Here is a 25,856-nt window from a genome sequence, read left to right on the forward strand (position 1 = left end):
ACAATAATACATTTATTAATCTATTATTTAAAATTATTGTTTAAAAAAAAAGAATTATGTGAAATTTCAAAGTAAGAAAACGCATTTTAGATTATTACTATACATTTCGTTGTAGCAGTTTAAAAATTTGATTAAAATAATATTTACGTTTTTCTAAATAAATATATAATATATATATTCTTTAACTTAATTAATATAATTTATAATAATATATGCGATTGTATGCATTTGAGATTTGAATTTTTCTCTACTTCCCGCTAAATATTCAATTCTACTTAAATGTTACCCTCAATTGGTCAATGTCAATGCATTCAAAGGGACAACCAATGAGAGTTATTAATTAGACATACTTGTGATGCTTCATCCGGCATCGTTGGAAAATTCATTTTTTGACACACCGCACGTGTGAATATCGTATATTAGTAGGTTATATTTTAAATAATTATATTGATTTCTTCAAGAAAAATTGTACAATTTACAAAAAATGGCTCAAGGCAAATTAAAAGTAAAGACAAAAACACCGGCTTCCGTGAAAACTAAAGCTATCAAAAAACAAAAAGGTCCAGCATCTCAACGAAGAGGAAGTGAGTCAATTATATTTTTTTCTTTTAATTTACTCCTTTTTTTGTTGTTGTTTAGCCTTTTATGACTTTGCACTTAACAAATTTGTCTAGAGAATAATTTTATTTTCAATTTGTATTAATACAATTTTTGAGGTAGTTGTCAAACATAACCTCTTTTTACACTTTATGTTTCTTTTCTCTTGAAATTTTTATGTTGACTTTTTATATTAAAAAAATGAATATTTAATCAATAAGTGAGCCATTTGTTTGCTATTTATTGATTATTTTATAAAAAAAATAGTGAAGTATTTTGAATTTAAAATTGAAAATTTTGCGACGTAAACTTTAAACGAAATTTTTGATCTTTAGATGTGATTCAAGAAAAGGTAAACAAGAACAATTTTTTTTTCTCTATATTTCATTTATAATAATTGAAATTTATAATAGTACATTAATAATTACATATCTGTTGACAAAGCTGTTATTGTGCTGCATCACGTGGTAATTAAATCACAATCCGAATTAATTTTTTTCAAAATCTAATATATTAATTTTGTTTTTCTTTTTAATTGTTTATATCAATCTTTTTAAAAAATTATTTAATATTTTTTAAATAACAATATTGCTTTTTGCTTTAAATTTAAAAAACTTTCAAAATTTAATTAAATATTTCACATAATATATTCAAGTCTTCTATTATATTATATGATAAACTATATATATATATACTTCGTTTATCAAATGCTCCTTATTTATTATTTTTTAAATATCAGTTTAAATTGCATATGTATTTTAATTATTTTATAATTTAAAGACATATTTGGCTCATTTTTTTCAATATTCAATAAAATTAACATATTTAATATGAATCTATTGAATATTGAAAATTTATAATACAATAGTTGTCATTTTTTTTTTTTTTGACCAAATTTTTTTTTTAAATCCTTATTAATCTAACAGTCAGTTTACAAGAGGAGCCAAATATTTCTTTAGTTTGAAAACATTTATATATTTTAAAAATATCTTAACTTTTAACTTGATAATTTAAAAAAAAAAGAATTTAACTATTCACATTTTTTTTTTTACGATAATATTGCCAATTCCTACTATATTTTATAAATTCAGATACTCTATTTGTATATTTAAAGAAAAATAATAAAATTTAACTTAATAACGATATTTTTAAATATTAATTAATTAGTTTACAATAAAGAGATTTGAATATATTTGCCAATTATTTATGTTGTAGATTAAAAAAAGAAAAATTTTTGTAAAATTTTTTTTTTTCCTAATTAAAATGGATCAAATTTATCACTGGATATTTAAATATTATTTTCTTTTGCTTTGTTCGTTAATTATTGAATTTTAATCTGGCGATTCTTTAACGATTCGTTTTAATTTATCGTGTTTAATAGCCGTTCTTGAGATACGTCTTTGCCAAGTGTTAACTTTCTTTTTTTTCTCACGTAAACCTTCTAAACCAGTCAATACCTTTCGTTTTAATGTTTTTGGTGAGCTACTGTAACAATGATCACTGTCAACATATTTTTGAAGTGAATAAACTGAAAATTCGGTTCTTGGAATTCCAACGATTTGGCCTTTTAGCTTTTGATCAGTCGATATCTGAAATTGCAAATAAATTATTTAATTGTTTTTTTTTTATAAATTTTTAGGATTCCAAATTATAGAAGTTCTAAATTATTTTATTATTATTTAGTGGCGCTTTAAATATTTATTTGGAAAAATTTATTTTGTTTTAGATGCAAAAGGACACAGAGGATAATTTTTTTTTTTAATCGTCCCAGTTGAGTTTCCATTTTACAATTCTTACCTCATCATTTTTGGTTTCCACTTTATTCTTTGTTTGTAAATCTTGTACTAATTTCTCTAAGTACTTGACCCTTTCTGTAAGTTTTTCATTAATTGTCGCCAATTTCTCCAGATTTTTCACTTTTTTCAAAAGCTCTTCATTACTTGTTCTTAGTCTCGTGATTTCTTGTTTTGGATTTAATTTCAATGTTGGTAATATCTATATTACAAAATGGAAAATCATTATACAATTTATTCGCTCCATTGTTCACAATTTTCAATATTGTATTGTAAATATAAAAAAAAATTATTATTATTATTAATAATTATAAATATAAAAAAGAATTTATATTATAACTAATATAATTTATATTTTTATTTTATATTTTGATTTAATTTATAATTTATATTAGTGATAATAATAATGGAAAAATTTTTTTTTTTGAAAAAAATTAACCATTTTTGTTTCTGTTGGAATATTTTGAATAATCTTGGAAGTTGAACTTCCACTTGTTCCAGCATCAAGATTTGGACCACGTTTACAGAGAATCATTTTCACATTTCCTTTTGTTTTAACATTACGTAAAAGATTAACTGCCATGATATTTTTCACCTCTTGCTTTATTGTTCTTTGTTTTTCATTTGTAATTGATGGCTGTTCCGATTTTATCACTAAATTGGAAATATCTAATTTCAAAATATTATTTTTATCATCATTTTCAGTGGTGCAAATAATAGTATTATTTTTACTTGTCTTTGCACTTGATGTTGTTGTCACTTCTGTGGTATTTTCCACCTTGAAAGAACAAAATTTTTCTCCCAATTTAATAATTTTCATTATGATATTTAAAAAAAAAAAAAAAAATTTAGAAATAAAACAAATGTATCAAAAATAAAGAAAAATATGTTTTCGGGTCAAGAATTATAATTTAAATACTAACGCTACTCTTTTGCAAATTGAGACATGGAATTGCATCTTTTCGAAGTCTCTTTCGTTTCCCGCTACTTCGAAAATCATCTGGCTGAAAATGAATACTGCAAACACGATGCTCTTTTTTCGGTGTCCAACTTTCCTTGTTTATTGCTTGGAGCCATTTTTTTAATCTAACAGGGTCCTCTAGTGGAAAACTGGGGGGAAAAAAAAAAAAAAGTGGAACAATGTGTTGAAAATCTACATTTAAAAGCGATAAAATATGAAACAAAGGGCTAAAAAAAAAGAAAAGAAGAAACAATTTATATTATAAATATATCTGTAATAAGTGCAAGGTTATTAATGATTAATGATCTCAATAAATTATTATCAAAAAGTTATTCAATATACTTGCCTATGAAATGAGAGCATACAGTCTTTGTAACTTTTATTTTGACAACCTTCTGCACTACAGACTCCCATTTTTTTTTCTCTTCTTTCTCTACTGATTTAATGAATAATTGCGTATTGAATGAAAATTTTTTGCTTTCGTCGTCGTGTAAACACCATAAACACGAATTGTAAAGATTATTTAATTCGACTATAGATTGGAAAGTTGAATTTAAATTTTATTTCCAATTATTCAATTCAATTGAGACCCCCTTGTAGATTTCGCTATAATGCCTTTGGTGATATGATATCGCTGTCTTTTGTATATTCGCATAGTACACGGTTGAATCTCGTAGTTGAAGCGCAAAAACTCAAACGGTAACTTGATAAATATAGATTTGCGTAAGAGTCAGATAACGCTATTTATTTATGTATATTATTTTATTTTTAACTTTTTTCTATTTCTTATTTATTTATTTTTTTTGACAATTATTTTTAAGTTGAATAAAAAATTTTTAAATTAAATTTACTAGCAACAAATTTATTTTATATTAATTTTTTCCAGATGCACCGATTCAATCGAAAAAAGCTAAATTTCAAGAGGCGCACAAACTCAAGAAAATAATATCAAAAACTGTAAATACGGCAATGGAAAATGAATTAAGAGAAAAAGCTTTAGATGGAAAAATGTCGTTAACGAATAAAAAAACTTCTGAATCGACGAAAAAATGATATATTTTATAGGATGTGAGTATTAATTGCACTAAAATAATTTTATCATCGAGAGAGAAAAGAAAAAAATTTTAAATGAAATTATTTTCTCTATCGTTGTGTGCAATTTAATTTTTTATTGTCGACGCTGAAAAGAAAAAAAGGAAAAGAGAAATATTTCAGAAATACGAAAAAAAATAGTTTATTTTTACAATTCTCTCTCTCTCTCTCTCTCTCTCTGTATGTATATAATATTGTACATTTTTTTTTTTTCATGAAAAATGTACTACTTGGATATAAAGCATTGATATATAACTTCATTATATAAATATTTTTTCTTTTTTTGGGAAAAACTTAATAATTTTCTTATATAAAGAATTGAAACTGCATACCAAGCGTTTTTTTTCTGATTTTCTGACTTAGAGAACTATAAGTTTATTTAAACTTTTAAATATCTTTTACTTTTTTTTTTTTTTTAAATGGCACTGTGCATTTTTTTTTTATATTTAATTTGTTTTTAGAGAAATAATTCTCAAAATTTTTCTATTTAATCAAATTATTACGATTTTATATTAAATATTTTAATATCGTTACGGGAAGAATTTTTTCTAAATAACAATTATTATTAAATATTTAAGCATTTCATTCGCAGGCCAGTCTGTTGGAAGACTTTAGTTGAATTTTAAAAAATAATTCTAAATATTAACATCTTTTTGTGTCTCAATATTTTGTGATATTATATATGTATATATATATATATATTATTTTAATACTCTGCTTCATTATAAATCACAACACGTTGATTGCCATGCATATTTTGAAGCATGTGCGCATTTTTATTATTAAGTACTAATATTTATAGATTTAAAAAAAAATTTTTTTTATCTTCGTCATAAGCCTCCTTCGGATCTTTCTAAGGTGACACTACCTGCAAATAATGAATAATTTAGCTGTTTCTAAATTTCTTTTATAAAGTTAAAATTTTTTATGGAAATTTAATACTAATTTTTTTTATTTAATAATAATAATTGAAAAAATTATATTTTGTGCTAAAAAAAAATGTCTTAAAAGATTTTAATCATTAAAATTAATTATTTACTAAATTGATTATTATAATTATTTTTAGTGAATTATTTCGTTAATTTACGTAAAATAGAGTAATTTAAAAAATTAAAATTTTTATTCTAATTAGTAAAAACACGTACTTACTACAAGCAGATGACCATTTTGTCTACATTTACTAATTGCTGGCGTTGAACCTGTCTTAAATTCTATAATACCTTCCTTTCCACTGACTAGTTTGTGTGACACTCTAAAAAATAGTGTCGATTTTAAATAAAAATTTTTAATTTTGAAATTAGTAACATATAATATTGCATTATTATTTTAATTATTTACATAAAAAGAATTAATTACCAGGCAACAATTATTTAATTATTATATATATTTAAAAAAAAAATTTATTAATTACTTACGATTCTTTATTAACGATATTAAGAATTTCGGGATTACTGGTAATATCAATGGCTTTCGTTAAAGCTTCTATTATGTGAGGAACCTCCAATATTAAATCACCCTTGAAAGAAATTTTGATTTATTAATTTTTTATGATTTAAATAATTAAATTAATTCTTAATTTAATTAAATTAGATTTAAATTTATAATAGATTTTTTTTTTATTAATAATTACAAGTATACCTTGTCCTTTTTTAAATCCGCTGGTATTCTGACTATTAACAAATTATCAGATTCTGCGGTAACAACCAATTCCTCAATTGATTTATAAGGCAGTCGATGTTTCAATTTAAAAGTTTTAATTGTATCCAAAATATACACTGCTTTTTCTGTTAGAATTAAAACCCTTTCTCTTGGCTTATAACCATGACGATCATATTTAATAACCGGGGCCGCATACTGAAATTATTTAATTTAAAAAATTTCTTTTGTCTATAAATTAAAAAAAAAAAAAAAAAAAACTTACCCTTATGCTCTCGCCACTTGGTATAACATTAGCAACAAAAGCTTGTTTCAAGGCCCTTAAATCTTCGCCCAGTCGATCCACTTGGAATTTAGGTCCTAAACTTCTTGCATATGATTTTTTTTTATTTTTAAAAAGTTTCTCTGCAAGAATTTTCAATTCAAATTGTTCCTTATCTGCTTTCGATAGTGCCAATCTGTATTTCCTTGCCAACCATCTTTTGTGAATGTGTTTCAAGTGTTCCGATGCCTGAAAATATTTCAGTTTTCTTAGTAATTAAAAAAAAAAAAAGTAGTTTTTTTAATTAATTACCTCGCGACACGTGTGAGGACAGGGCATCCAACTGTTGTCCAAAACATTTTTTGGTAATTTTTTGGAAAGTCTGATTAGCCATTGACATTTGGCGAGTTCAATGAATGCCTCATTGTCACCATTTGACGGTCCATTTCGTGTGATGAATCCATGAATGAATCTATATTTAAAAATTATTTTTAATTAAAAATTAATTTAAAGATTTATTTTTTCTTTTCGTTTCTCTTTTTTTTCACTAATTCACCTTCGAATAATTATCACAGCTTTTTTTCTTCTTTCAGCTTCACGTTTAGCTTGCCACCTGCGAATATTTTTCTGAATCATTATTGCAGCTGCCCTCATCTTGAGATATTTTCGCCGTTGCAATAAACCTTTCCACTTGCTTTGAATAATGGCAATGATCTCATGTTTCTTCATTTGGAAGGCATCTTCCGTATCAAAGAGAGTCTTAGGAAAGCGTATAAATAGTTTTGTGCTGCTCGAGGAAGAAAAAAAAAATATATTTTTAAATTTTCATTAAATTTAAAAAAAAAAAAATTATTTTCCATAGAATCATTATTATTAATAATAATTAAAAATTTCGTATTAAATATGTAAGAAAAAAATGTTTCTTACTTGCCCATTCGATAATCGTCACAATTGTAGCCCAAATGACGAACTAGAGTTTGAACACCATCTTTCGCTGTGCCATTATAATGTGGCCATGTTTCTGAACAAAGTGATTTGTAACGTTGTAAAAATTGATCGTACGTTTTTCTATACGCAAATCCTGCCCGACGAACTCGTAAATTTTCCATTAGACCCAAATACTTAACTTGATGTAATACAATTTTTTCATTAAATTGATCTGTAATTAAAAAAATGAATTTTTTTTAGATTTCAATAATTTTTTTTTTAAATCATCTAAAATCACTTACTAGATATTTTAAAATCATTTGGTTTTATGCATCGAATGTAAGAAGGTTCTTTGCCCATTAAAATTTCCACGAGATTATTTAAACTGTTTTTGAATTGTGTGATTGCCGTTTCCGGACGTTTTTTACTGCATAAATCCTTCTTGATATCAAATACTGTCTGTTTTTCGATAAATATTATTAATTGGAAAAAAAAATTTAGATTAATGAAAATTAAAATTAAAAAAAAAAAAAAAATTTACCTTTGTAATTGAATTTGTTGTATGGGACATTACTTCGCGTAAATCGCGAAATAGAAGATCATTATTTTTCTCCAAAAATCCTCGTACATTGTACGTTACATCTCCGGCATAATGAACTAATCTGAATTCCTAAAACAAATTTATATTTTTATTGTTATTTAAATCAAATTAAAAATATATTTTTTATTCTTACGTCTCGACCCATAATTTTTTGAGTCTGAATATCAGCTTTCATATGACTTATATAATGAGGATGACTATTTAAATTAGAATTCAATTTTTCGAGAAAACTCATATCAGTTGGATCTCCGGGTCTTAAACATTCTTCATCCATTAAAGATATCATTCCTGGAATATTTAATAATTTTTGTCGATAAATTTTTCTTTTTTTTTTTTTTTTAATTGAAAATCTAAAAAAATACCTTTGTACTTTTCTTCAATGAGATCACAAATAACTTTATTATTAAAATAATGAATATGTTCCCATTCGATTCCTTCTTTTAAATATTCCTCTTGCTCGGATTTTAATGTCAATTGAATAAAAAGTTGTTGCAATTTTTCATTGCAGAAATTTATGCAAAATTGCTCGAAACTGTTAATTTAAATTGAAATTTTATTATTATTATTATTTTTTTTAAATTTGGCTTTATTAAATTTGACTGACCTATTTTTTTGAAAAATTTCAAATCCATATATGTCTAAAATTCCCATAACGACAGTTCGTTGATTATGTGTCATTGGTTGAAGTGATTTATTGAGTCGCGTTACAAGCCACGTAAATAATCTATCGTAAACTGCCTTTGCCAATGCATCTCGTGCATAAATTGCCAATTCTCTATTCAAAGGTGTAATTACAACATCACCGTGTGCGTCTATTGTTCGATGAGTAAATGCCTTTGCCAAATCCCTCACATCACATCCTAATAACTGAAAATTAAAAAATTAATAAAAAAAAAAATTTTTTTTTTTAAATAATATTTACAAAGAAATACATTTTTATTGACTCTTAATTTTATATATTATTTAAAATTTGTAAAAATTTTCTTGAATATTAAAAAAAAAAAAAAAATTAATAATTTTTTTCATTTTGTTATAGATAAATATTAAATTAACCTTCGAGACAGCTTCAACTGAGGCTGGTTTAAGAATTGTGGCAACTCCCTCTGTTTCTGTGAAACCTACATTTCCCACGTGTAATACAGAAGCAACGATAGAAAAAAGATCATCCTGTTCTTGTTGAGAAATTTCCATTACTTTCATGGCCTCGATCACTTCTCTATATTGACTAGCATCATCGATGGTATCTATTGCACCTTTAGTCTAAAAATTATTATTATTTTCTTCTTTAAAACTTTTTCTTCACTTTTTCGAAATTCTTATAGTATTTTGTCTAAAGTTCTATTTTCTATTTCAATTTTTTTTTCTTTTTTTTAAAAAAATATCACAAAAATTTTTTTTTTCCTTCTATTTTTATTTATTAAATTTTTTTTTTAAATTTCTATTTTTTTCAAAAATAAATTTAATAATTACTTCTTTTTTTTCAAATCCGAAAATATGGGGGGAAAAAAATGATTTCTGAAGGAAAAATTTAAATAATTTAAAAACGCTTTTTAGTGTAATTAATTCAGGCCTCGGATTATACGACTTTTTCGACTATTTCCGACTTTTTTTCAAACATACGACTTTTTTCGACTTATTTTAATAAAATGCGACTATTTCGACTTTTTTTTACATTTTTAAAAAAAATTTTTAAATAAAATATTTTTTTTTAGCATAAAATGCAAATCTTCTTCATATCTTCATTATTTCAATTATTTAAAAAAAAATTTAAACTAAAATTCTTCACTAAATTAATTATTTTTAATAATTTTAAATGAAATTCATCACAAATTCAATTATTTCAAATTATTTTTCAATTAATATTTTAATGAAATTTAACAATTGTTTATAATTTTAATAAAATATCAAATAAAATTACCAAAAATTTTTAATTCAAATTCATAAATCAATTCAAAATCAAATAAAATTCAATTATTTTCAAAAATTTCAATTCAAAATCAAAGAAAATTCAATTGTTTTCAAAACTTTCAATTCAAAATCTTTTAAAATTCAATTATTTTCAAAATTTTCAATTCAAATTCAATTAAAATTAAATTATTACCCAAAATTTCAATTCAAAATCAAAGAAAATTCAATTATTTTCAAAATTTTCAATTCAAAATCTTTTAAAATTCAATAATTATCCAAAATTTCAATCCAAAATTAATTATTATCAAAATTTTCAATTAAAAATCAACTAAAATTGAATTATTATCCAAAATTTCAATTATAATTCAATTATTTTCAAAAATTTGAATTTAAAAGCTTCTAAAATTTAATTATTTCTAAAATTTTCCATCGAAAATGTTTTGAAATTTAACAATTTCAATTATAACTCTAAAGAAATTAAATTATTTTTAACTATTTTTATAATATTCTTTGAAAATTCAACTATTTGAAACGATTTTTCAATGAAAAATGGTTTTCAAATTATTGTATTTTTGTCCGCAATTTCTAATAAATTTTTTAGTGAAATCATCAAAAATTTTTAATTAAAAATCACTTGAAGTTTAATTAATTTTAAAAATCTCAATTGTAAATCTTTGAAAATTTAATTACCTTTTAAAACTGTTATCTCAAATAATCTGATAAATTATTTTTAGTTCTGTAAAATTTAATTATTGTCTGAAAATTAACAAAATCTTTTGAAATTCAATTATTTCTAAAAATTTCAACTTCAACCCTTTCAAAAGTATTATTTAAAAAAAAATTTTTATTTAAAAATCTATAAAATATTTTTGTTAAAATAAAAAAAAATCGACTTTTTCGACTTTTTTTGGAATATAAATCAACTAAAACGACTTTTTTTGTGCCTTTAAGTCGATCCGAGGCCTGTTAATTAGAAATTTTTAATAGTTTACCCCGCTACTTAGATAGTAATACGTATCTAAATTACGCTTTAGATATAAATTACGTAAAACTTCGTCATTTGCTCCTGATAGAAGTTGATAAAATATATGGAAATTCCGTTCTCCTGACGATTGGTGAACGACCCTTGATTTTTCCAAGAGATAGTTTAAAATATTTCCACCTACTGGATCACCCTGAAAATTATTTAAAATACAATGAATTAATTAATCAATAATTAATTATTAATTATTATTAATTATTAATTAATTAATAATTTACATGAAAGTCGAATTGAATATCCATATATTTTCCAAATCGGGAGGAATTGTCATTTCGATTAGTTTTTGCATTTCCGAAAGCTTCTAAAACTGGATTACTGCCAATCAATTTGACATTTACGGCTTCAACTTTTTTCTTGTGTCCAGTTGCAGCTGCTATAAATTCTAAGATTTTTTTCGACGCCTCAGTCTTTCCTGACCCAGATTCTCCTAAAGTTTAATAGGTGATATTTTAATAAGATTTATTTTTTTTTTTAATTATTAAAGTAATTTTGATAAATTATTAAATTTATATACTATTCATTAAATATTACCTGAGATTAAAATACATTGATCATGATTTTCTTTTGTTAATGATTGGTAGGCAGTATCTGCTAGTGCAAATCTACAAGAGAAATTTAAATAAGAATTTTTAAATTAAATTTAAATTAAAAATAAAATTTTATCAAATAATTATAGTCACTTTGGCAAATGTAATATTTATTCTATTATTTTCTTACACGTGCGGAGGTGTTTCAAAAAAGTTTCTTCTTTGATAATATTCAATTGTTTCCTGATTGTAAATTGGTAATTTCTTATATGGATTCACTGAAACTAGAACTTGTCCAATGTACGTCTGTAAAATGAAAATTTCTTTTTAATTTCAAAAAAAAGTTGTATTTATTTTTCCAATTTTTTTTTCATTCACAGAAATTTAAAAAATAGTAAATTTTTTTGAAATTACTGACATAAATAAGATTTTCACGAAATCTTCTTCGTAGATTTTCAATAAAGGCTGCCTCACTTTCGAAATCTTCTATAAGAACAAAATCTTGAACTCCAACTCGATCTCTTTCATGTAATCCTCTCTCCATGGTTTTTGATGGTCTTTTTTCAGGGCAAACTTCCGATTTGAAACCGGATAAATTATCCGGCGAATCAGATGAAACAGGATCTTCACTGAAAAATTAAAAAATAATTTTAATTTACACTAATTACATTTTTTTTTTAGATTAAAAAAATTATTTTGCAATTTTCAGTTTGTTAAATATTTTTAAATATTACAATATTACAATTTTTTTATAAAATTATAAATTATAATTTATTTATAATAATTGGAGTATTAATTTTAAAATTCATTATTTTTTGAAATATTTGGAAAAAAAACTTTTAAATTTCCCGCCATAAGGCTAGAATATTCTGATTGGTTGGAGTTACTTCCGATTGTCCGGTAATGAAATAATCGAAATGTTCATTAAAAGGTTTTAATTTTTTGATAATTTTATATTTTATCTATATATTAAACCATTAGAACAGAATTATATGATAATTTCTTAAATTAATATATTTATTTCCTGAAAAAAGAAATTTAAATTTCAAATTACCGCGTTTGAATTTCCCGCTATGAGGTTAATGTATTTTGATTGGATGTGGTAATGTGTTGGTAACTTCCGTTTATTTTTTTAACGATAAGCAAAGTTTACAACGGTTTTATTAGTGAGATTTTTTCATCTTTTGTGTGTTACATTAAACTTTTGTTGTATCAGAATCGATATTACAAAGTAATTACTTTGTAATTGTTGAAAGTGAAAATATGACATCGAGTGTGTGTTAAATTAATTAGAACAGAATGAAATGAAAATTTGAGGTTATGTTCTTTGATACAGCCGGTAAATAAATGGAAATAAAGTTCATAGTACAAATAAATCATTTTAATAAGGCTTAATTAGGTAATAAAATCAATGTTTTTGATGTTTTCGTAATTATAAACAATTTTTTTTTTATTTGTTGAACTGACGAAGTGTATTTGTCTTATATCGCAAAATTTGTTTTTATCACTTCAGATTATTTCAATTTACATCAATTTTTTGCTCATATTATTATTTACAAATTATTTCGAAAATTTGAAGGTTATATCGTTTTTTTTTTTTAATAGTTTACATTATTTTTTTGACAATTTTCTATTATTTTTATAATTTAAATATGTTTCTATAAAACAAAAAAATCTATATTTTCAGATGCTATAAAAAAAAAAAAATTCAAAATTTATCAACTATCATAGAAGTTATAAAACTGTCAAGAGTTGTCAACAATTTCGATCTTCCCTCAATATTGGTGACTCAAATTAAAATAAAAAATTACCGAGGCCAGAAAATTAAATTTCAAGATGCAGATTGTTTATAAGTCAAAATTATTTATTTCAACCTATAAACAAGTAAGTGGATATATATTTTTCTTCTTTTTAAAACTAAGATAGTTTTTAATTTTTTTAATTAATATTTAATTTATTATTTCAAAATTCCCCTGGTTATTATTATAATTAATCAAAGACAAGAGCGCGATAATTTCTCACCTAACGAGATATTTATAAATTATCCCGTTAAGAAACACATACCAAGTATGTCTCGTCTTAATTAAACAATTTTATTGCAATGAAAAAAAAAAAAAAAAAAAAAAGTTTGACATTGTGAGTCAGAAGTAACCGTAGCAAATAACCGATTAGTATTCAACTCTCGGGAATATATCGTTAAACGACGACAAAGAAATTTTTTTATTTTTAAAATATTATTCGCCCGAGAAACTGAACGAATTCCCACAAAATACTATATAAAGGTAGTCGTTGACTCTTTGAGTTCAGTGACTGGTCTTGGTTGGTTCACCATATAATTTTTCATGCCCCATTATGCGATCTACATATATATATATATATATACACGTTCGTATTGCAAACGAAGAACTTTAAACCGCACGTGGAGTCTGACACACCGACCTAAGTACTTGCGTGTCGACTTAAATTGCTACAGTTCTTTCATTGCTCACTAAATTTATATAAATATTTGAATTATTATTTGTCAAATTGAAAAAATGTACAATAAAAGAAATATATTTTATAATCATTAATACGAAGTAGAATCAAAATTTTTTTTGCTAATTGAAATTGTTAAGAAATGAAAAAGATAATATTATAGAAAAAAGGTTTTTTAAAAAAAAAAAAAAAAAAAAAAAAAAAAAAAAAAAAAAAAAAAAAAAAAATGAAATTACCACTTTGAAATAATATAAATTAATTTAAAAATTCGATTAGATATTGTTGAATTGCATTGTATATATTTAATTTAAATTAAATAATTTTTATTGTTCGTAATTTGAAAATATTCTAACTCGTTTAATAATAATTGATCTTGAAACTGTTCAGTGGGGGGGGGGGATTGAAATTTTAAAAAAATAGAAAACATATTATAGTTGCTTTCATGCAAACTTCTAACCCGTCCTTGTGGACATTTGCGATAAGCTGTAGATTAGATACAATATTGGAAAAGTTCATAATACAAGCCACTGATAGGAACAGGTAGTTGTAAAGAATTGAGGCAAAAAAAAAAACTTCCAAGTTAATATAATTTTTTTTTTATTTTTCTAAAAATTTAATTAAAATAAATTAATTTTAAAAAAACAAAATTGCAATTAAATTATGCGATTTATAATTTAAAAATGAAAAAAAAAGTTGAAAAATTCGAAATCTTTAAACTTTTTGTCATTTTTGAGAAAATTATAATTGATGAGATAAATTCTTGTTAATGTATATTAACGTCTGATTAGTTAAAAATATAATCTCAGTGGCTTGCCAAAGGGATAATAATCTCGTTAATAGGACAAGCGGCGATTATTAAATTTTTGTATTTCTGTAAACTTTATCGATTTAAACTCACCCCATTTTTTTTTTTTTTTTGTTTTTTTTTTTTTGTCAATTCCAAAGTGAATTTCAAAAGTAATAATGTGGATGAATTGGCATTAACTGGTTACATTTAATCTCAAGGGTATTCGCGTGATAATTACACTGACGATCCCAACATTAATTCTCTACTAAAAGCAATCCTAACATTAAATTTATCGTCTTAAGATAAGATATGCATTTACGTGATGTACAAATTTATCTTGATAAACTCATTGTTTCCTAACTCATTTCGCATTAATCGATAATGTGCCCTTAAAATTAATTTTTAATTAAGGTTCAAAAACAAATTTTTTTTTTTTTTTATTAATTTTGTTTTATAATAATCGTTTTTTTCAACGTTTTCTCGATTCCTCGTTGCGCACAACGATCCGTGAAATTATGCAACTGCAAATTCACTTTTACGATCTAGATCACTTTTCTTTGCGCGCACCACACCCGCGTGATACATCTCCTTCTCTCTATTTTAGCAGGTGATAGAAAAGAAAAACTTTCGATTTGCTTTATTAGTAAAAAAAAAAAAAAAAAAAACAGTTCTCATTAATTATTGAATGGTCGTTCACTTGTAACACTTGTATTGTATAATTAATTTGGAATTTTAATTATATCTAGGTATCTAAATAATAAATCACGCGAGCGGTCAAAATGAAAATTGTTATAACAATTACATTTTCACTCCCTTTAATAACCAATTGAATTGCAGATGAAATAAAATTCATTAATAAAACATTTAAAAACACAAATTGAATATTTATAAATAAATATACGATTAATTAATATTAATTATTTATTAATTATTAATTAAATATAATTAATGTTACATAATAATAAAACATAGTAAAAGGGGATAACTTTTTAATCACATCTTGAAATCTATAAAATTCTAATTATCTTTGTTTGAATCATCAGTGCATAATATTTGGAGTAATCAATTTACCTTTGATTCATGCTTTTCTTGCCTTTTTTTTTCCTTGTCTGTTATATGAAATTATTATACACAAATTTGTATTAAAATACTTTTTACTTTTTTGTAAAATATCGTTTAAAATTTTTTTCCAAACTATTTGTTTTAACAATTACAGTTAACTTAAGTAACTGCTTAAAAAGGTGTTGAAAAATTTATGCAAAATCGCGAGAGTAATATAAATTCCATTTCACTGTACAATTATATTTTTTAAAGATTTATCACCTGAGACAAAAAGAACTTCTCTTGTTACGAAGGCCAATTTCATTTATCGATATACAAATCATGCTATATAAAATTCCAAAAAAAATTGATGTTAATTAATGTAATCTGATTAATCGAAAATTTGTCGCTACAATAACAAATGTACTTTGACGTCAATTTAATTTTTTTAGTCAATTTCTATATAAAACTGGAAAATAAAAATTGATTTATTATGTTTAACTATAGAAAAAAATAATAATTTATTTTATCAGTTTTCTTTCATTCTTGTTACTAATTACTAATTTTTTTTAAATTCTTTAACGTATAATTTTTTTTTTTTATCTAAAATTTTTGGAATTAACGGGTTTTTTTTTTTTTTTTTTAATATTTTTTAACAAAATGAATTTGGCTTTCTTAACTTTCACGTAAACGCGAAACGACTGTAAAGAAAATGATATCTGCAAAAGCATTTATTTCGTGACCCCATATTGATATCTATGCAGACAAAAAACAGTTCATTTGGAATATATATACATATATATACATTGTGTTTGCGTGACTCGACATCTCAACCAATTGGAACAAAGAAATTTTGTTATTGATGAAAAAAAAAAAAAAAAATTACTTCTTTAGATCTAACAATAAACTAATCGTTATTATTGTCGATAAATATTGAACATTTGAAATAGACTAAACTAATTCTAATTTATTTATGGAAACAAAATGGCTTTGTATATATTGAATTATTTCAAAATGTTTTAGTCAATGAAATATTCATTATATTTGAAATTTCGCCTTTGAAGAGGAATTTATATTAATTTTATTAATTAATATTCCATTAATATTAATTTTATTAATTAATAATTATAATAATTATTAATTATTTGACAAATAATTATTTCTAGCTTTCATTTTGACTTATCAGATTTAATTGCTTGAAATTTGACCTAATTTTAAATCGAATTGGAATTTTGACGCTCCCTTGAATGTAAACGAAAAATTATTTAATTACTGTTTTTTTTTTAAATAATTTCTTATTCATTAATTTTTACTTGAGTCAAATGCAATATTTATGTGTCCGGAAATTATTTTTTTTAATCAAATAAAAGCAAAGAGAAAAAATAAGATAAAAATGACAAGATTCTGATAATTTATTAATTTTATTTTCCTGAAGTCTTTGTGTATCTATTTATGTACCTTTGTGATTTATAAAGTGCATTTCGACGCTAAATTTAGCATGTGAAACCGTTTAAGTAGCATTGTAAATAAGACAAAGTATTTTTTTTTTTTTTTTTTCGAGTAGATGTAAAAGATCTGCTTTAAGAAGCTGAGTCACTCACGTGTTCATGAACCTGCCCTGGTGTGTGACTAAAAAAATCTCTTTCAGTCATTGTGAAAGTTAACCAGATGCTTATAAAGTCAAGAGGCTTCATTTATCCATTCTTATAATATTATTCGAGTCAGTCATTCACAAATTGAACTTGAGAAACAAAGATCAACATTCAGAAATTTATTTTTTAAAAAATACTACTACCATCGATAAAATTTTGACAAAATTAAAAACTTAAGTTTCACTTGTTGAATTAAGGCAATAAAACTGAAAAAAAATTAATATAAAATAATAATTTAGTTATTTATTTTTGCTTTTATTAGTTGACGTTTTTTATTGTTATTTATTAGTATGAAAATAATGATTCTTTTATATCATATATATGAAAATACTATGATATGTAATTCTGTTTTTTTTTCAAAACACAGGGAAAATCCACAATTAGTGTACCTGCATTTCTTGTTTATTTGAAGATGACAAATATCAGTTGACATTTTATCGGACGATTTGAACAATTAAATGTCGTATACATTGAAGAGACTGTGACAAAGTGATTACTGCATTTTTTTTTTGTCATGAAGCAATTAGGGTCACGTTTATATTCACAACGTTGTGGCACAGTATGTCATTTCGTAATCCTTTATAAATGGATCGATAGCTTTTTAAAACCATAGCATCGAAAAATAAATATAAAATTTATTATAGACGAAAAATGAACAGAATTTTTCAAAATTAAATTTAGAATTTCAGTTTATAAAAGGCAAATTGAAAAAAAAATTTTTTTTTGGTACTACAATACCAACTGGTTTCTCATACACTGAAAAAAAAAAATTTTATTTGATTCAAATAAATTCAAACTATTATCAAATAAATATTTATTTGAATCAAATAATTATTATTTGAGATTGTATTTGTTTCAAATACAGAAATTATTTGTTCAAATAAAAATTTATTTAATTCAAATAAAAATTTATTTGATTCAAGTAAATATTTATTTAATAATAGTCGAGTATTTGAATCAAATAAATTTTTTTTTCTTCAGTGTATTCTTTAAAATGTTTTATAGGATGAATATAATCGACCTAGTGAGATTCATACTCCTGTAAATTTATTATGCAAGGTCACACCAACAGTAACCCGATTAATTTCATTAAAAGAAATTGAAGAACTCACTTCCAGTGACAATTTGTCAACTTTCACATCTTATTTGTATATCTTAATTGTTTCTATTTATTTTATAATTTGGTTTCAAATTTCTCAATGACACAAAAATTGAGTTTTTTTATTTTCCCCTTAATTTCAAATGAAAATTAAATAATTTTCACGCTAAATATAATATTTGTATACATGTAAATTAATTATATATGATTAGAATATTGGTGAAAGTAATTAAAAAAAAAAATTCCGATTAATTTTTTTTTTTTAGCGTAGTAATGAATTTTTGAATGTATATGAGAGTTGGAAATTTTAAAGACAATGAGTAAGATTATAGCAATTATACTCTAATCTATGGTGGAAGTTATAGTGCATACGTCTTTACTGTTATCGCATAGTCAACATAATAGACTCTAATGCTCGCACGTTAACCTCTAAAAACTTCCGGCTGTTTTTTTTTTTTTTTTGCATAAAATATGTACATATACTGTCCACTCAACTGACAATTTTGTTCTTGTTATCTCTATGTACTATATAAGATAGTGGAAAAGGCACGCGCTGTGCATTGTTCATTGTGAACCGTTTCCGGTTTTTAGGCTATTCTCCTATTGGCAAACATATATTATATATATTATATACAAAAATTGTGAGAAATCTCACGTCATATGTATATGCTACCCTCTTTTTCCATTATGGAATTATTTTCTAGAGGCCAACAACTTTCTCATTCGAGGAAGTTAATTGTATCGTCTTCTTATACTATTCTCTCAGAATAAAAAATGTACAAAAAAAAAATTCACCGGTTAAGGGAAATACATTCTTCCTTTTTCATCGTTATATTGAAGAATAATTGTATGAGCCTCATGTGCAAGACCTACTTTTACAGTTACGAGAAAGAATTTTTATTCATTAAAAATTTGAATTCTTGGCGAATTTTTTTTTTTTTTGCAAGAAGTAATTTGAAATTTTCGTTCATTTTTTTCTAAAAAAAAAATTATTTTTATGATTAAAATTTTCATTAAATTAATTTCTATTAAATTTTATATAGGTGTAATTTTTATTGCCTATATAAAAAATTAATTATAAACTAGACTGATTAAAATAAAATTATTATATATAATAATAAAATGCTTAGTCTGTCCTTCTGTCCTAACTTGAAGTTGGCCTTTTCTGATTTCACGTGTTTTTTTTTGAATAGTAATCTTATGACGTGTCAAATTTTGACAATTATTTTTCTCAATAGTAATTTGAAAAAAATTAATTTTTAAAAATTAATTTTTAAGGTACCAGGGTCCAACGAATACCTATTAAATATTAATTATAAAAACACAGGCATCGAATCAACTTAAAGACACAATAAGTCGTTTTAGTCGATTTATATTCCAAAAAAAAGTGGATTTGTTTTCTATTTTAACAAAAATATTTTACAGATTTTTAAATTAAAAATTTTTTTTTTTTTAATAATAATCCTTTTCGAAGGGTTAAAGTTGAAATTTTTAGAAATAATTAAATTTCAAAAGATATTGTTAATTTTCAAACAATTATTAAATTTTACAGAACTAAAAATAATTTATCAAACAATTTTTGGAAAACATTTTTTAAACTTAATTGAATTTTCAAAGATTTAAAATTGAGATTTTTGAAATTAATTGAAACTTTAAGTGTTTTGTAATTAAAATTTTAGATGATTTCACTAAAAATTTATTAGAAAATGCGGACAAAATACAATAATTTGAAAATCATTTTTAATTGAAAAATGGTTTCAGATAGTTGAATTTTCAAAGAATATTATTAAAATAGTTTAAAATAATTGAATTTTCTTAGAGTTATAATTGAAATTATTAAATATCAAAAAAAAAATTTTTAATGGAAAAATTTTAGAAATAATTCAATTTTAGATGCTTTTAAATTCAAATTATTTAAAATTCAATTACTTTTGAATTCTCATTTTTGAGAATAATGAATTTAATTTGATTTTAAATTGAAAATTTTTGGGAAATAATTGAATTTTAATTGAAATTTTGGATAATAATTTAATTGAAGTTCATTTTTGATTGAAAATTTGGATAATTAATTTCGAATAGAAATTTTTGGAAAATAATTGAATTTCAATTAAAATTTTTCAAAATAATTGAATTTTAGTTGATTTTGAATTGAAATTTTGGAAAATAATTGATTTTGAATTGAAAATTTGAAAAATAATTGATTTTAAATCGAAAATTTTGAAAATAATTGAATTTTAGTTGATTTTAAATTGCAAATTTTGAAAATAATTCAATTTTAGATGCTTTTAAATTCAAATTATTGAAAATTCAATTACTTTTGAATTCACATTTTTGAGAATAATGAAATTTTATTTGATTTTAAATTGAAAATTTTTGGGAAATAATTGAATTTTAATTGAAATTTTAGATAATAATTTAATTAAAGTTCATTTTTGATTGCAAATTTGGATAATTAATTTTGAATAGAAATTTTAGAAAATAATTGAATTTTAATTAAAATTTTTCAAAATAATTGAATTTTAATTGATATAGAATTGAAATTTTGGAAAATAATTGAATTTCAATTAATATTAAATTAAAAGTTTTGAAAGTACTTGAATTTTACTTGATTTGAATTGAAATTTTTGGAAAATAGTTGAATTTTAGTTGATTTTGAATTGAAATTTTGGAAAATAATTGATTTTAAATCGAAAGTTTTGAAAATAATTGAATTTTAGTTAATTTTAAATTTCAAATTTTGAAAATAATTGAATTTTAGTTTATTTTAAATTGCAAATTTTAAAAATAATTGAATTTCAATTGAAATCTTAGAAAATAATAGAATTTTAGTTCATTTTCAATTGAAATTTTGGAAAATAATTGAATTTTAATTGATTTTCAATTGAAAATTTTGGTAAATAATTAAATTTTAAATTGAAAATTTTGGATAATAATTTAATTGAAGTTCATGTTTGATTGAAAATTTGGGTAATTAATTTTGAATAGAAATTTTATAAAATAATTGAATATTATTTCATTTTAAATTGAAAACTTGGTAAATAATTAAATTTTAAATCGAAAATTTTGGATAATTATTGGATTTTTAATTGATTTTGAATTAAAATTTCTTGTAATAATTGAATTTTAGGTTATTTTGAATTAAAATTTTTAAAAAATAATTCAATTTTATTGTGATATATTTTCTTTTTAAATTATAAACAATTGTTAAATTTCATAAAAATTTGAATTGAAAAATAATTTTGATATAATTGAATTTGTGATGTATTTCATTAAAATTATTAAAAATAATTAATTTAGTGAAGAATCATTTTAGTTCAAAATTTGTTAAATAATTGAATTGAAGAAGATCTGAAGAAGATCTACATTTTATACTAAAAAATGTATTTTATTTACATTTTTTTTCAAATGTAAAAAAAAATGTCGCATTTTATTAAAATAAGTCGATAAAAGTCGTATTTTTGAAAAAAGTCAGAAAAAGTCGTATAATCCGAGGCCTGTATGATTTTCATTATTATCATTTAATATGTAATAATATTCTTATAAATTAAATTATTATTGATAATATTAATCTTTAATTTTTTTTATAACAAATAATTAAATAGTCAATTTGGCACGCTTGCGCGCGTTTAATTTTGCTAGTTAAAAAATAAACTTTTTTATGTCTTCATTTATGAAGCCGTGTTTTAAACGTCTAGAAAGATATAAAGATGCTTTTCTACCCTCGTCTTTTGCGTTTAGTTTTCAAACTGAAAATAGAATCAAATTTATTTCGGTCGGAGTCTTTTTCCCATTGCTCAATTCTTTTTTCTTATTCGCCTTTTTGGATTCTACATTTTCAAATTTATTTCAGTATTTTTTAAAAATCATCTTATTTTAATTAATTTTTAGTGTAGTTTTTTTTATTTGAATTTAAAAATACATTTCTTAGTTAAAAAATAAAATTGAGAATTGTTTTTTTTTTACTCTTGGATTATAATTTTATTTATTATAATGACTTTTGTAAATTTCAACTCGGTGGTTTTAAATACTAAAATGTAATAATTTATTATTACGCGGGGCAATCGTCGCTCCCAACGCTTATTAAGTTCATGTTCATGGCAGAGTGCCGTGAAAACCCTGAACTTCCTTGGGTCCACGCTGACTGATTCAAGGTCGAGCTGAATCAGAACTCACAACCGGTTTTTCGAAGAACTTTCGGAGAAGAAACTCTAATCTCTTTAAACTAATATTTTGAGATTTTATTTAAAAATTATTATTCCCACAAAAAAAAGACACGAGAAATAATTTACCTAATCTTGTACAATAAATTCCAAAGCAATAAGTTTTAATTTATTCTAATATTTCTAATTTGAGAATATCTATTCAGTATCAAAGAAATTTTTTAAAATTTATAAATATTTTAACTGAAAAAAATTACTTTTCATTATTTTTTAAACTTGACCTCTAATAATGTGCAATTACATTTCTCTCGTTTTTTTAACGTTTTCTGAGTCAGCAATGTGTATTCAACAAAAAATTACTTGAATTTGCGAAAATTTTTATAGAATCAAATGTTCAATAACATGACAGGAAATGTTATTTTTACGAGAATAACAGTTTTTTTCAACTTTTCAAAAAAGTCATCATTTATTTTTTCTAGAAAAAAAAACGAAAAAAATTAATTAAATTTGTTTTTAATTATTTATTTATTATTTATAAAACGAAATTTTTTTTACGAATTCTTTGATCAATTAATAATTATTAAATTTTTTTACAGAAAAACCTATCTCGAATTACTGCCGACAGAAAAAGGAAAAAAGAAGAATATTATATAAATTACAAGTTAGAGGGAATTTTAAATTTCTCCAGATTATTAATCTTCTTTAAAAAAAAAGAATATATTGCATCTATGGACAACAAGATAAGGTAAGAGAACGTTTTATATAAAAAAAAAATTTCTTTTAGTAGTGCTTTATCAATATTATTATTATTCATTTAATGATTGAGCAGATTGAATCGTTATTTGTTGAAATATTTTTGACGAGGGTCTTTGAACTCATATTATAAGTTTTATTTTATATATATATATATATATATATATATATATATATATATATATATATATATATATATATATATATATATATATATTGCCTATGTCTAGAGATCTTAACAACTTAAATGCTTGCATTTTACCAAGTAAAGAAGCCCTTTTTGAACAAAGAGTTAACAGCTCTCTTTCCATTCTCGGTGAAAAAGTTTTTCACGTTTCTATGTTAGCATGTGTTCTCGGAAGATAGTTCACTGGTCCGTGCGATGCTTCTGTTTTCTTCGCAGAATTACAAACTGATAGCTATACTTCTGTTACTCTTGTTCTATAGGCCTCGATGCTTTTACGATCCACTTATCTGCTATTTTCGATGCCCAGAGGAAAAAAGGAGAGTCAAAAAAAAAATCGACTTCGTTGATAAAAAAAAAAAAAAAAAAAAACATTCATTTTTTATACCGAGAAAATCTATAAAAACCAGGGGAAATGATCTCTAAATTAACAAAAAATACATTTTACTTTTCGTTTTTAGAAAAAAAATATTACAAAATTTAAAGAAAAAAAAAAATAATTTCATTGTAAAATAGAAAAAAAAGTTTCCACTAAAATCGTTTTAATTAAAAATTAATTAAAATTATTAGAAAAAGTATGACTAATATTGAAATTCATTTGATTTGACACTAATTTTTATTTAATTGAAGTCAATTTTCAATCTGCGATAGAGAAAATTGAATCGAGATTTAAAAAAAAAAAAAAATAGTTTTCTTTTTTTAATGTAATTTTCTCAATATATTATCGAAGGTTGTAATGACATTCAATTCTGCCAAATTCTATATAATCCATGAAGATATTACCATCGATCTTGACTCACAGTGTGTGTGAGTCACGACCTAGATGTTAATGTCTCCAAAAGGTTCTTTAAACACATGTCCTTGTGGAAAAACGTTTTTATTTTACAATGAGAGAAAGAACGAGTTTCTTGGGAATTATGGCCTATTTTGCAATATTACTATGGCAATCTTTTTTTTTTCTTTCATTTTTTTTTTTTGTTTTTTAAAGGCGATATCAACTTTTATACCCCGATAAGCATATAACAATAAATGATTGTTGGTTTAATGAACTGAGTCACATAAATGAGAGATTTTCTGAAAATATTGTTTGCTTAGCTAGATAATGAGTTTTGAGTTAAATTTCTAATTTTTTTTTATTTGAAAATAAAATTCAAGAAATAATTCAATAAAAATTAAAAAAAATTTTTTAAATTTAGTTTTATTTGAAAAAAAAAAAAAAAAATTGAAATATTTCGGAGAGAAAAAAAAAAACAGTGTACTAAGCACCAGTTATTGATCAAGCAAATTTTTGCTGATCGTAGTCTCTTAATTTATTGCCTCGTAATAAATTTGATTACGAATGCCATAAAAAATAAATCGAGATTTTTTTTTTAATTTCTTTTTCAATGTTCATAGATGTAATGAGGAAATCGAAATTCGTCTTATACATCATTTTTTTTTACTAATCATTTTAAATTGGATTTTTTTAAATTATTGAAATATTTTAAATTTCGGTATTATGGTTTTTAAAATAGAAATTAAATTTTTGTTTAAGTTATTATTCAAATGAAAGTTTAATTGAATTATTTTGTTTTTAAATTTATATTCCAGTTCCAATATTTTACAGTATTATTTTTGAATTATTTTTTTTTTTTATTTGAATTTTTCGTCTATTGAACAATCTTTTAAAGAACTTGTTCTTTCCGAGCGCAAAATGACGTCATTGTTGCAAAAGGACTCTTACCTTTCTTATTCCACCGCCTTCAAACAAGTTCCTAAAGATTTGTGTTGCAATCCAAATAATAAACTTCACAATTTTCACAGATTTTTTTTTTTTTTTCAAAAAAATGGAAAAAACAGTAAATTATTGCTTCTTTTGCAGGAAAACATTAAAGCGCAATGATCCCGGTGCGCGGCAATGAATGATTTTTGATCTTATTTTGTCGCCACGGTGATCGTCACTAAACGAAACTTTTTTTTTTTTTTTAAAAAAAATGATTATGTAGAAAAGTGTGTGTACCGAACGTGTTTCGCTTTCGCGAAGGAGTGACGCTTGCAAATGCCCAAGAGCCACACCGAGTGCTCGATGCCGATTACATGCGGAGTCCGTTTATTCGCCTGGAGGAGCGAAGACCTCGTGGTCTTCGAGGCCGGCTTTTTTGAATATATATATATATATATATATATGCAATGGAGAACACACGTTGCTCTAATGGTCTTTCAAGTTTGATTTCTTTAATCGACTCTCACTTCTTATGATCTTGAGAATGTTTTTGCTTTTTGTTCAGCACGCTACGGTATAAAATACCAAACTGTTTGCTGTTGGTTGCTGCTTTTCTATACACACGCACTATCGATGG

General features: G+C 23.3%; 4 protein-coding genes across 13 annotated transcripts in view; 2 read left to right on the forward strand and 2 right to left on the reverse strand.

Moving 5' to 3' along the window:
• The first annotated feature begins 357 nt into the window (after positions 1–357).
• On the forward strand, positions 358–7,097 carry LOC127287363 (uncharacterized). 2 transcript variants are annotated; one of them, XM_051314245.1, is made up of 3 exons: positions 358–584; positions 4,238–4,419; positions 6,955–7,097. In XM_051314245.1, the coding sequence occupies exons 1-2, from the start codon at positions 485–487 to the stop codon at positions 4,402–4,404; spliced, it is 267 nt and encodes an 88-aa protein (XP_051170202.1). In that variant the 5' UTR covers positions 358–484; the 3' UTR covers positions 4,405–4,419; positions 6,955–7,097. The 2 variants fall into 2 exon arrangements, with proteins under 2 accessions (XP_051170202.1, XP_051170201.1); XM_051314244.1 differs by lacking the exon at positions 6,955–7,097 and having other exon boundaries at positions 359–584; positions 4,238–4,772.
• Positions 1,765–3,949, reverse strand: LOC127287361 (THAP domain-containing protein 2-like). Of its 3 annotated transcripts, XM_051314242.1 has the most exons (6): positions 3,698–3,949; positions 3,314–3,578; positions 3,123–3,168; positions 2,830–3,044; positions 2,395–2,592; positions 1,765–2,186 (listed from the first exon to the last, which is right to left on the reverse strand). In XM_051314242.1, exons 1-6 carry the CDS (start codon positions 3,763–3,765, stop codon positions 1,929–1,931), a joined length of 1,050 nt encoding a protein of 349 aa, XP_051170199.1. In that variant the 5' UTR covers positions 3,766–3,949; the 3' UTR covers positions 1,765–1,928. The 3 variants fall into 3 exon arrangements, with proteins under 3 accessions (XP_051170199.1, XP_051170197.1, XP_051170198.1); XM_051314240.1 differs by having other exon boundaries at positions 2,830–3,168; positions 3,698–3,947; XM_051314241.1 differs by having other exon boundaries at positions 2,830–3,168; positions 3,314–3,500; positions 3,698–3,937.
• LOC127287358 (unconventional myosin IC) lies at positions 4,599–25,789 on the reverse strand. 4 transcript variants are annotated; one of them, XM_051314232.1, is made up of 20 exons: positions 25,241–25,789; positions 11,785–11,995; positions 11,557–11,672; positions 11,371–11,441; positions 11,058–11,266; positions 10,790–10,972; positions 8,943–9,149; positions 8,494–8,756; positions 8,252–8,421; positions 8,023–8,177; positions 7,830–7,958; positions 7,591–7,747; positions 7,289–7,520; positions 6,918–7,148; positions 6,674–6,833; positions 6,365–6,610; positions 6,082–6,297; positions 5,859–5,959; positions 5,589–5,695; positions 4,599–5,311 (listed from the first exon to the last, which is right to left on the reverse strand). In XM_051314232.1, the coding sequence occupies exons 2-20, from the start codon at positions 11,908–11,910 to the stop codon at positions 5,274–5,276; spliced, it is 3,117 nt and encodes a 1,038-aa protein (XP_051170189.1). In that variant the 5' UTR covers positions 11,911–11,995; positions 25,241–25,789; the 3' UTR covers positions 4,599–5,273. The 4 variants fall into 4 exon arrangements, with proteins under 4 accessions (XP_051170189.1, XP_051170186.1, XP_051170188.1 ...); XM_051314229.1 differs by lacking the exon at positions 25,241–25,789 and adding an exon at positions 15,700–16,126; XM_051314231.1 differs by lacking the exon at positions 25,241–25,789 and adding an exon at positions 15,700–16,125 and having other exon boundaries at positions 5,593–5,695.
• Positions 8,982–25,856, forward strand: part of LOC127287360 (kinesin-like protein KIF12) — a 34,843-nt gene continuing 17,968 nt past the window's right edge. For 2 of the 4 annotated variants that reach the window (XM_051314234.1, XM_051314238.1), the window contains exons 1-3: positions 12,507–12,765; positions 13,054–13,250; positions 23,177–23,325. The gene's annotated coding sequence lies outside the window, so the exon portion shown is untranslated. Of the gene's footprint in view, positions 9,130–12,506; positions 12,766–13,053; positions 13,251–23,176; positions 23,326–25,856 lie in introns of those variants that run through there. The other 2 variants (XM_051314237.1, XM_051314239.1) reach the window with 2 other exon arrangements.

The sequence above is a fragment of the Leptopilina boulardi genome, unplaced genomic scaffold (assembly GCF_019393585.1).
Source record: "Leptopilina boulardi isolate dan_hultmark-lab unplaced genomic scaffold, ZJU_Lbou_2.1 LbouV2_368, whole genome shotgun sequence".
NCBI classification, from domain to species: domain Eukaryota; kingdom Metazoa; phylum Arthropoda; class Insecta; order Hymenoptera; family Figitidae; genus Leptopilina; species Leptopilina boulardi.